At 42.5% G+C, this 12229-nt stretch overlaps 1 protein-coding gene across 10 annotated transcripts in view; it reads right to left on the bottom strand.

The window, feature by feature from the left end:
- Positions 1-12198, bottom strand: part of AGTPBP1 (ATP/GTP binding carboxypeptidase 1) — a 69139-nt gene extending 56941 nt beyond the window's left edge. For 7 of the 10 annotated variants that reach the window (XR_001331458.2, XM_088054125.1, XM_014252300.2 and 4 more), the window contains exon 1: positions 3329-3444. Coding sequence is in view for 1 of the 10 variants with exons in the window: in XM_088054128.1 (XP_087910254.1) it covers positions 3606-3661 (56 nt within the window). In the remaining 9 variants the exon portion in view is untranslated. Of the gene's footprint in view, positions 1-3328; positions 3445-3605; positions 3694-12157 lie in introns of those variants that run through there. The other 3 variants (XM_088054127.1, XM_088054126.1, XM_088054128.1) reach the window with 3 other exon arrangements.
- Positions 12199-12229: the final 31 nt, after the last annotated feature.

Below are 12229 nucleotides of genomic sequence, written 5' to 3'. Positions count from 1 at the left end.
GCCCATTACCACCAGTCCACTTGACTCTAAAAAAGTCTGACAAAAGTAGCCAAAAAAGCCAAGCAAGCAAGAAAGAAAAGCATTTGCCAGGAAAGGAGCAGAACACCAGTACTTTATATCTTGCCTGGAAAGAAGCTCCTAGAAAGTTACTGGCATTTCAAGCATAGGGTTACTTCAAGATATGACAAACTTGTTGTCATCAGGGTCACATAGTATCACGCTCAAAGCTTACGTGATTTAAGCTGACAGAAATACTGCAAAAGTCAGCTACTTCTTGCCCAGCCGGCATAACCCTTTCATCAGGTAGAAGGTGAATGGCACAGGGAGGGAGGAAGAAGCAATAAAAATAGCCAGAAGGAAAAGGACAGCCACTTCAGAAACTAAGTATTTCCCTACACCAAGAACTGAACAAGAACTGGAAAGAAACCTAGGAACTTTTGCCAGCTCTTGGAAAAGATTAATACAGTGGTAAATGTGAGGGGTGCTTCCTAGCACTTAGCACAGTTATTGCTCCCTTAAGTTACACTGTCTTGATGGTTAAGGTCAGTCTGTAAAAGAATCAACTCCAAGATCTAAACTTCCTAGTTCACAAACTGAGTAAAGCAAACACTCAATCCTGGTTTTAATCCAGATGAGAAAAAAAAAAAAAATAAAAAAAATTCATGGCTCCATGTTGCAGATTTATCCACTCAAATATACTTCAAACCCTTCAACCTCACTGGTGTGCAGAAATGCAATTATAACAACCCATAATACTCCCAGCAATCCCTTTCACTTTCAAACTCTTGATTTATACCGTTTTGGTTATGAATTACACTTGGAATAATTAAAACAGCATTACCCACCTCCAGTATGCAAACCCCTGGACACCCTGTTTTTCAGAAGTTTTGAGTTTTATATAGTATGTAGTGGAAGTTTTTATGTGCCTTGTACTATACTAAATATTTTAGGGTGACATTTTCAGGACTGTTGCCTCTGCAGCTGTTGCAAAAGAAAGGAAGGATCTTTGGGTACTCCCTTCTCTCTGCTACTTCCAGTCTTTCTATGGTTGCATTTCCAAATGGAAACCATGCTGAATCATCCATGTATCCAGGACACACACTGGATAGTTCATAATCTTCTTGATGCTTAGCACAGGATATTGGACAGTTAAGCTGTGGATAGTGGCAGAGCCTGAAAACATACCCAGAAACATACTGCTGTTACAAATCTCTCCTAAGCACTCATACAAGCAGCTGCCTTGTTCAGCACTCTCACACTCCCTCACAGAAATCTGACTTCCTCTCTAAGTTCTTTAAGGAGTTCCAACACTTCATTTACTATTGTTATACTCCAAGGCCAGGGTGACTTGATTAGCACTCAGTGCTTTTAGACATCAGCAATTCATATCACGGGAGTAATCTCCTAAGAGCAAGCAGCTCACATATACTGGAATTCAAGGAGACGTTTCAAATAACAGATCAAGAGCCAAAAAACAGGTGATCCTCAACCATGTCTAGCAGAGTATCACCACAAATTTTAAAGACTGCTAAGGTTCTAGTCAAAGAGACTGCTGAAAAGCAGAAATTTAAAAACAAGCTGCCTTTTTTGCAAATCATGAGGCACACTGCTGACAAGTTGTTGAGTGAAAAGCTGAATGTCTTTCCTAAACTAAAACCTAAACAGGAGGTGAAATAGCAAACTCCTTCTGTAAGGTGCTAAAAGGACTTCAGTGAACCCTTCTACTTTTTCTCTTTACATGTAGCTTCTTACATGTAATTTCAGGGAATTTCCTCCTAGCAGTGGTAAACTAACTAATACAAATCTTCTGCCAAGATAACTGAATATTTTTCAAAAGCTTCAGTTTGGAAAATAGTCTGTGAACTTCTTGAACACGAAAACTAAAATACGAACACCGCCACCTCCAGCACCTGAACTGAAAGTTAAGCCTGAGATCAGGTATCGCTTCACACAAACATATATCATATATCAGGTGTCACTTCACACACCATGACTACTCCTTGGTTTGAGATAATTTCCAGCCTTTTTGAAAAAAAGAAAGACAGAATTAATTTTTTTGAATGAAACTTACAGAAGAAAAAGGTATTTTGCTTAATTTATAGTAGCTTAAAAAGTCAAACACAGTAGTACACTGAAACATCAGAAACTATGTGTTAAGATTATCTTGATGTTAAATAGGAACATCTTCACGAAAGGAGATTGTCTTGTCACTCCCCAGCCCAAGACATAAAAAGATATTCCAACACAGACTTGCACCCACTACACAGCATGAAGTATAATTTCCAGAAAAGCTCTTTGGTCATAACTTCAATGAAGGATTAACCAAAAGGTGGGGCTATCCCATCAGCAACACTCAGTCACTCAGTGTTACACAAAATACACCCTGAAAGCTACCTGAAAAACAGAGAAGCCTTTTCATGACATATAACCTATAAAGGTAGTGCAGACATGTATTTCGTTAAAGGAGCGTAATTCATGGGAATACACTAATTGGAGAGCTAATTTTCTAATGCTGGAAAAACTAATACACAAAAATCAACATTCACACCACAAGGCTATACAGAAGTTTCATGGTGTTTTTACACTACACAGGTACAAAAGAATTCACTTTCTGCCTATACAAAAAAGCTTACTGCCCTAAGCAACCATAACAGTTCGTCCAGCTGAGGATTCCTAAACATCTCACACAAAGCTCGGTGCCTGAAAGCAGTTTACACTGAAGAAAAACACCACTGCACCCCGATGTGCGACCTATTTCTCAAACCTTCTCTGTCGAGCATTTGAACCGATACCTACAAAGAAATATTTGCTGTACTAGATTTCCACCACCTCAAGAAAGGCCGGAAAAGGAAAGAAATAAAAAGAAAGAAAAAGAAAGAAAAAGAAAGAAAAAGAAAGAAAAAGAGAAAACAAACCCCAAATGTTAACAAACTCCTACCCACGGAGCGTTAAGTCTAACAGACGCCGGGCAGGCCAAGTCGCACGGCACATGAGGCAAATGTTATCCCAACCGCCGTATTTTCCACCCAATGCCCATGCTGGGCTACCCCTCCGGCGGGGCAGCGGGGGCAGAGCCGCAGCGTCCGGGGGCCGGCAGGGCCAGGGCTCAGCGCAGCCCCGGCTGCGGCAGGGCCGCCCTGCAGAGCGGCCAGCGCGCACGGCCCGGCGGAGCGCCGCGCGGAGCGCACCGACGAGATCGTCCCGCGCCCGGTGCGGGCTCCGTGCCCCCGGCGGCTGCACCGCGGGGCTCCGTGCCCCCCGCGGCTCCACCCCGTGCCGCGGGCAGACCCGACCGCGGCCAGGCCCAGAACCCAGGCACCGCTCCTACCGTAGGGCCTGCGACCATCTCCGCGGGCGAGATCGTGCAGGGCGAGGCTCCCGCAGAGACCCACCGTGCCCGAGCGACCCCGCACACATCCACCGGCGCCCACAGGGACGCGCCCGACGGCCCCGGAGAGCCCGGCACGGAGGAGCCCCGCCCCAGTCCCGATCCCAGCCCCGGCCGCGGCCCCGCCCCCGCCGCGGCCCGCTCCGCCCCGCCCCGCCCGAGGTGATGCCCACTCCCGGGGCTGCACCTTGGCGGCAGGCGGGGAGCCCCCACTCACCCCGCGGCGCTGGGGCGGGGGGCGCCGGCTCCGCGCTGCGGCCCCGCCGTGCTCATGCGGCGGCGGCAGGACCTGCCCGCACCGCAGCGCGCCCCCGGCCCCGCCGCGCCCCGCCCGCGCCCAAGCCCCGCCGCCGGCGGGAGCGCGGTGCCCGGCCCGGCCGGCCGCACGGAGGGAGCGGCAGCCGCACGAGTCGTGTCAACAGCCCTGGCTTGGCCGCCCCCCGTGCCAGCCACTCGCGCCTGAGCAGTCCATACTTGTGTGAGATAGACAAGTGTCTAATGCGGGCACGGAGGGCAGCAAGAGGATGGGAGCAGGCTTTTCTCGGTGGTTCGCGAGCAGTGGGACAGGAGGCAGTGGGCACAAACTGATGCACAAGAAGTTCCACCTGAACACGAAGAACTTCCTTGCTGTGCGTGTGACCAAGCATTGGCACACATTGTCCGGAGAGGTTGTGGAGTCCCCCTCATTGGAGATACTCAAGAACCCTCTGGACACGATCCTGTGCGGTGTACTCTCAGATGACCCTGCTCGAGCACGGAGGTCGGACCGGATAACCCACTGTCGTCTCTTCCAACCTGGCCGATTCTGTGTTTCTGCAATGCCTTCGTGGGGCGCTTCCCCCCAGCCCAACCTTTATACGTAGTTTGTTGTGGCAGGTAAGTACCTGAACCCAAAGAATCCTACTGCCCAGGGCACTGAGGTACCACAGAAGCAAGTATGAAAACTCATAGTGATTCATTAGTCAAAGACTTTGTATGCCTCATCACATGCCCCCCCCCGCCCCCCACCTTTCCCCTGAGAATCTTTGCAAAAGAGAATACCTCATACGCTTCACAAAACATTTTATAGCAAATTAACCTCCATGTGCCTAGCACCTGGTTTTGAACCATGCATCAGTACCGCTGATGACTTCTACAAGTGGGTAATTTAATCTCCCTCTCTGACACTCGTTAAACTGGAACAACCAGCTATTTTCTTTTTCATGAAGTACCTCAAATGAGGAAACTATTAAGAATCTGCAGCCCAATCTTTATACTGAGTTTACAATTCTGACATGGGAAAAGCAGCCCTTTAGTAAAAGCCTGGCAAACTGAAATCAAGTTCAAATCCCAGTTATACCAGTAATAAAGGCACAATCCGTACCAGACCTATGCAAAGTTAATTTCCCAGTAACTTTGTGTATCCATGGAGTTACCCATTCTAATTCTTGTTCAGTAAAAAGCAGGTTTCAGATCTTTTACATTTACAGTTCTACTCATCTTCCCTTTCAAAGTACAGATACCTGGTGACAGCACTTGTTGCTAGAGGACACGGAATGATTCACACAAACATGTCTCAGTGATGTGATAGAAAAAAGGTACTTTTATTTTTCTGACTTTAGTATTTATAGATTCTTGACAATGACCAGGGATTGGATAATTAAATTACTGCTTTCCCAATTACACTGGTCATGCAAAACGTCCATTAAAAGACGTTTCTTAGAAGGAATGTATAAACATTTATGTTTATAATTACTTTCCTGGGAAAGTGGCTAAAACTATGAAAACAAGATTAGAAGGTTTAATTTTCAGGGTGACAGCACTTGCAACTCCTGTCCCACATATATCATTCAATCTACCCAAAGATAGCCAAAACTTTTCTACGGTCTAGGAGGCGGCTGTGCATTTTGTGTGACAGTTTGCAGAACACTTCCATAGGGCTGATTCACCTGAAGTATGATTTACAGTTACTATTTGTTAGTCCTTTAACTCGGGGTACAGTGTTAGAAAGGTAAGTTCTGCTTATCAGCCATGCAACGGTACACAGATGACTTGCACAGCGAGCATATACACCCGTACAGTATGGACACAGAACAAAGCTGCTCTACTAGCAAGTCAGGAGAAACCATGAAAGTGAGAAGCAGTTAACTAATTTTGTTGAGGTATGACAGATGGGAGATCCTCATCCTCCTACCTCCTATTTATGCATAACTGCTTATATACATTTTAAGTCCTTATCCCACCATATTAACAGAAATGGATACTCAGATGTCCATTTATTCAGTTGTTCAGTTATCCACATTGTCTTTCTCCAGCAAATAATTCAACATTAATTATGTTTCCTAGAACTTGTAAACCCATGGGCTATGATCATAAAACATATGTGTATCGGGAAGGAGCTTCCTCCCTCTCTTACAAGCTTCTCCGGGTGCCTAGCATGAATGAGAAGAGCACGTTATCAGAATGCAGAACTGTGCCAGTGCATTGGCAAAAGGTAGGAACAGTCTCACTTATTCCATAACACTGGTCACATTGGGAAATGGTAAGAGAATATTTAAAACAGAATTCAGTACAGCTACAAGTTGTCTGTGAATTCTATTAATGGAATTATTTTAAATGCATAACTGTCTAAAGCAAAGCAGAAGACATAGAATAAACACAAGTATGACTCAGGCAAAGACAAAAATAGTACTGGGCAGGCTCTGGCAAGTAAAGGACAAATAAAAGGCGTGTAGTTAAAAATCTCTCAAATATTTTGAAGTCAGAGTCAGTTTATTTAAGTTAGTTATGAAAATAATGTTTTAAAACAGCTCTATCTGTGTCCTGGCACATGACAAAAATAAATCAATTAAAAAGATGAGAATTTTCTACTGAAAAAAGAGGGCCCAGCAGTAGCTCAAATTAATTTAAGACTGGCAAAAAGTGTGATTTAAGAAAAAATTAATGATAGTAATGGGCCTAATTAAAATACTCGTATCAGTTACTGAAATCTATTAATTTTTTTCACTCAACGTAAACAAAGAATGCAGAATATAATTGAATATTCATCTTGATTATTTAATCCAAAAGACTGTTCTATGCAGAACTCCTATTTTTACTGGCTAAACATTTGTTAATGGAAATAGAAAGTCAGTGGAAAGTTAAAGGTCACTGAACAATTGAACCTATAATTGGTTTTTTTGGGGCAGGTAAACTGGTTCCAACTTTAGGATTTATTTCTATGGAGGACAACTTTATCTTTAGAAAACCTGACTCTGGTGTACAAATTAAGTAGCATTGCTGATCTTATTTACATAACAATTCTTACCAATTCAGATGCAGATTCAGATTCAAAGACAGCAGGAATATGCCCTAGCTTTGTTTTCAAACACGCTACTGATGGCAAAAGTGAGCTGTTTATCCACTGAATTTTTTCTGAAGCGTTAATATAGTGATTCATTATTCTTTTGGTTTCACAAAATTTTTAACACTTTAAGTAGAATCTTTGACAAGCATACAAAACTATTCCAAACAATTTACATTTAATTTACCCAGAGAAAATAATAAATTTGAAAATAAGGTGGTGGCAAATTATAGAGCCATCAAGTAAAAGCTTAATGGGGAGCCAGGCATGCATGTCTGAAAATTGCAGCAACAGTAATACTGTCTTGTGGAGCAGAATGGGTTCCACCAAATTTAAATCTCTAGGTTTGATCAAGTGACCCACCTAGCAGATGAGAGAAAGGCTGTGGATGTTGTCTACCTGGACTTCAGTAAAACCTTTGATACTCTCTCTCCCACAGCTTCTTCCTGGAGAAACTGTTTGCTAGGGCTCACTGCTGGGGCTGGCCCTGTTTAATGTCTTTATCAATTATTTGGATGAGGGGATTGAGTACCACCTCAGTTTGCAAACAACACCAAGCTGGGTGGGAGAGTTGATCTGATGGAGGGCAGGAAGGCTCTGCAGAGGGATCTGGACAGACTGGATCAATAAGCTGAGGCCAGTGGTATGAGGTTCAACAATGTTAGGTGCTGAGTCCTGCCCTTGGGTCACAACCCCATTCACGGCTACTGGCTTAAGGTAGAGAGAGACTGGAAAACTGCTCAGCCGAAAAAAGACTAGGGGTCAGCAGCAGATCCTGATGTGGGGCGCTGAGGAGTGTGGAGCATATCCAGAGAAGGGCAGTGGGGCTGATGAAGGGCCTGGAGCACAACTCTTATGAGGAGCAGCTGAGAGACTTGGAGGTGTTTAGCTTGTAGAAAAAGGAGAAAAGGATGTTCAGGAGTGATCTTATCCCTCTCTTACAACTACCTGAGAGTGTAGCACGCAAGGGCCTCTTCTCCTAGGCAATTAGTAACTGGAGAAGAACACATAGCCTCAAGATGTGCTGGGGCAGGTTCAGGTTGCACATGAGAAAGAATTTTGTCACTGAAAGAGTGCTTAAGCATTGGAACAAGCTAACCAGGGAGCTGGTAGTGTACCATTCCAGGAAGTGTTCAGTAAACAACTAGACATGCAACTTAGGGCTATGGTTTAGTTGACATGGTGGCATTTAGTCAAAGTTAGACTTACAGGTCTTTTCCAGCTTTAGTAACTTTATGATTTGTAGGAAATTCAGTCTTAGGAATATACCTTTTAGTGGGACAATCCATGGACTTAGAGAAAGTAACAAATACATACCAGTCTAAACACTGTGTGGAAAGGCAAGGACATCAGAGGTGTTATAAGTGAAAAAAAGCTTATAAGTTTACATAAATCATGTTGCGTTCATGTAATATTGTTGACAAGGCAATACAAGCAATTAATTGAGTCACGGATTACTGACATTTATGCAGAGACACAAGTTTTCAGACAAAGATAGGCTCCTCAGTCATGTATTTTTACAGGCTACTAAAAAAGTATTTACTACTAAGTAAGCTGTACAGCATGACTTCCAGGATCTGATCACACAGCTAAAATAATCACCAAAAAATTTAAAAGATAATAGTTAGCCTCTCTGTAAGCAGAAAAGGGTTGTAAAGCATTAAAACAGACTGCCTCTCTGAAGTGTTCAAAGAAGTGTGTGGAGGACCGCTTGAGAACGTGGTGTAATGGTGAATGTAGCGGTGGTGCTGAGCTGATGGTTGGACGTGAAGGACTTTTTCAGCCTTAAAAATTCTCTGATTCTATGATAAAAGCAAGGCGAATAGGAAAAAGCTCTTCAAAGTAACTTAGTGGGTAGCAACATATAAGCATCTCTAGTTCCTATCCTGTTCCCTGTAATTATCAACTAGATAATAATTGTTTCCTATCAAAACTTAAGCTCTGCTATTTAAATCTGCCTTGCCTGTTGCTATACTCCTATTACTGAACAGATCCAGTCAGTTCCAGAGAATGAAGCTAAGATCTCTCCATCACTCTTAAAAGCAATCACTACTTCATTTGGAAACCAACGCTTGCCTACATGCACATTGGAGAATTTGTACTTGACTCTTTATCTCTAGCGTATCTTAAAAGTTAGAACACTTGGTACTTCACCAACATTGTGTCTCCTCTTTTTCACCTTCGAAATGATCTTTTGTGCTCTGTTATGCATGTATTTCAGTGTATAGAAAAACATTTTAGTTCAACTTCAACATTTTAGCTGAACTTCTTGTTCAGCTACTTTAGCCTTTGTAATTCTACAAATGTAATAACACATCGATATTTTTCAGAGAGAATTCAGAATGTAAAGATTTGGTGGATATTTTCATCTAAGTTTCTGGGGACTGGGGTGGGAAGGAGTGGGCACTGTTCTTCAGTGCAGGAAGAGGACAAGTTTCTAAAGTGATGCACTGTTTCACAGGTTCATACCAAGTCAGCCACTTTTTTCCATATGCCTACTGACAATCACATTTCATTTATACATGTAGATTATTAACATAATCCCCCCTCCATGACCCAACCAAAACCAGGAATGAATCTCATTTGTTTCAGTCTAAGAACCTCCATACTCACAGTGTAAAAAAAAAAAAAAAAACAACTTAAAATCTATGTGTATAATTTTCAGCCTACCTGAAGTTCATCTTCTTTCTATTTATGAATGTATATGCATACTTTGAGATCTCTCACTTTCCCTTTTCTCCCTGCACCAATTAGTTCCATTAAGAAGGACATCCAAAGCAATGGGAAGTTCCTGAAAAATCAGCAGTACTTTAAGCACGACAAAAGGTAAAGAATAATCTTTAGAAACAAATATGAGATTCCTCCTTCTTGGGGCAAGGCTATGAAGATATCCTGCAGCAGATGATCATTTCCACAATGACTTAGGACACTTTTTGAGGGAGAGAACAGATCTCTGCTATTTAGAAAATGATAAACAATTTTAATTTTGTACAAAGAGGTCACTAAGTAATTCTACACGCTTCAAATTCTTCAGAGCAAACAAAACAGACTAATCTCTTAAATCTGATTTTCATTTCACACAGTACTTGAAAGATTGGCAATGCCTTTTTGCTTATGCCAGTCAAAATTTCTTTTACAGAATATTTTTTTTAAAGCCGAATAGCAGGGGACAAGGTTGCTCACTTGTCTTCTTAAGTATCCCTATAAAATTCATAATGCTTTAATATGAGCTTCTGCAGTGTAAAAATAGACATCCTGTATTACAAACTCATACAAAATACATCAGTACTTTCAAAATTAATGTAACATCATTTTGGAAAGACAAAAATAGCAGTCAGTCAAATGACTACACCCTAAACTGTCACATGGTTAGCAGAAGCTTTCTTAAACAAAGCAGCCTATTTAAGTCAAGTATATGATGACATCTTCTAACTGTACTACAGGAACAAAGGTACTCCACAATTAATACTGAAGCAAGTCCCTCATAATCCTTGATCTACTCCCACTTCACCAAGACAGAAATACAAAACAAGCGTTGGAGGTAACCAGCAAGTATTATGTGAAGGTTGCTTTTTTATTCTGTCTTGCTTAATATTGAGGACTACTTTGTGGTGTACTAGACTAAGGAAACAAGGGATACTTTTATCCCAAGGCATTTTAAATACTAGTGATTTTTGAAAACTATCCCCACAAAAAAAAAAAAAAAAAGTGCGTGTAATCTAAGAATAAATAAAAATCGATTTTATTTCTCTGGATTTTCCCATGTGCATATCACATGTACCAGAAGTTAGATCAGTCCTTCACAGCATTTTGTCAAGGTGCTTCATTGTATCATTTCAGGTTGAAGTGCTTTGAGGTTATTGCAGTGAACATGCATTACATTTTTTAACTGCTATGGTAATTTCATACACACAAAACCAACCTGCTGTTCATTTTTGATGCTTGGTATTTTTGCCAAGGGAAGTGATAATTGCTTACATTTATTTGGGATGAATCCATTGCCATGATTACTTCACAAAAGTCAGCTTATAACTGCAACAATAAAATCTGTGCAGAACCATAAACAGGTATTTCCTAGTGGAATACTCTGTGACAAACTTCAGACCTTTTCAGAGAGTAATTTTTGTTAAATATTGTGGTTTTAAAAGAAGAAATTTATAGTGAAATTATTATTATATGGACTACAGCCCTTCTGTTCTTAAACTAAAAATGTAATTCCCCTGAAAATCACCTACAGAAAAGAGTGCTGGTCAAGCTGTCACATTATATCATATTATTATATCATATTGTAACTGTAATAAAGACAGCTAGTTTTCATGTACAGATGTTTTAAGCGACATCAAGTTCAATAATAATGATCTGTTCTTTCTACTATAACATTGGGATCATTACAGATATCTGCTGTATTGTTGTATATCATCCCTGGAATTCTGTATAAGTACAGTGCAGTTGTCAGCCATCAGACATTTCAACAGCCATTAAACTAAAGGTAACTTATTCTTTCAGATAAAGTAGGTTGCTGTCATTGGTTTAACAGGAGCTCTCACTGAAATTTCTTGCTTCTCACCAAGCACAAATGCTCACTACTTTGCATGTTGAATAGGAAGGATGATGAATAAAGTTAGTGCTTTTTATTTTAATCTCTAACTTGTTTCCCAAAACCGCGGAGACAAAATCTACTTAAGATCGTCTCTACTAGCTCGGTAAAGCATTGTCTTTTACCCTGGTGATCTTAGCCTGAAGCTGCAAGCATTCAGTCATACTAAAACCCTAGTTTAAGACATCATCTCACGTCACCTAGCTTCCCTCTCAGCAGAGATAATCAGCACATCTCCGTAGACCCTGTACAGAACACAGACTTACGTAACCTCTAGCACATGACGTTCATTAAAACGGAGGGCAAAAGGAAGGGGAGGAAACGTCTAACAGACGAAAAAAAAAAAAAACCAAAAAAAAACCCCCAAAACCTGCTCGGAGTCTGTTTTCATCCGCCGCCCGCTCAGCCCAGCGCCGCACCTGCCCCGCGCCCCGGGCGGGCAGCGGCAGCACCGGCGTGCGGGATGGGTTGGGCCGGGAACCCCGCGGCCGCGCCGGGACCCCGCTGGCAGCGATCCAGAGTCACAGAATGGGTCAGGCTGGAAGACACGAGGTCATTTGGCCCAACCTGTCTGCTCAAGCATAATCATCCAGGAGCGCGTAGCACAGGCTTGTGTCTAGACAGTTCTTGAGTATCTCCCGTGGGGGAGACTCCACAACCTCTCTGAACAATCTGTTCCAGTGCTCGGTCACCTGCACGGTAAAGAAGTTCCTCCTGGTGTTCAGGTGGAACTTGTGCATCAGTTTGTGCTCAGTGCCTTTTGTCCTATTGCTCGGCACCACTAAGGAAAACCTGGCTACGTCCTGTTGACACACGCCTTGTAGATATTCATACAGCGTCCGCAACAGACCTCAAGCCAGATTCCGTTCCCGCTGTGCGGCAGCGCCCCGCCGCCTCCGGCTCCCGCATTGTGCCCTATCCG

Source organism: Pseudopodoces humilis, chromosome 4 (assembly GCF_049639895.1).
Source record: "Pseudopodoces humilis isolate 2021_Gansu_Grassland_sample_001 chromosome 4, ASM4963989v1, whole genome shotgun sequence".
Taxonomy (NCBI): domain Eukaryota; kingdom Metazoa; phylum Chordata; class Aves; order Passeriformes; family Paridae; genus Pseudopodoces; species Pseudopodoces humilis.
Note: the sequence above shows the minus strand (reverse complement) of the source record. Positions and strands in the feature narration are given on the sequence as shown.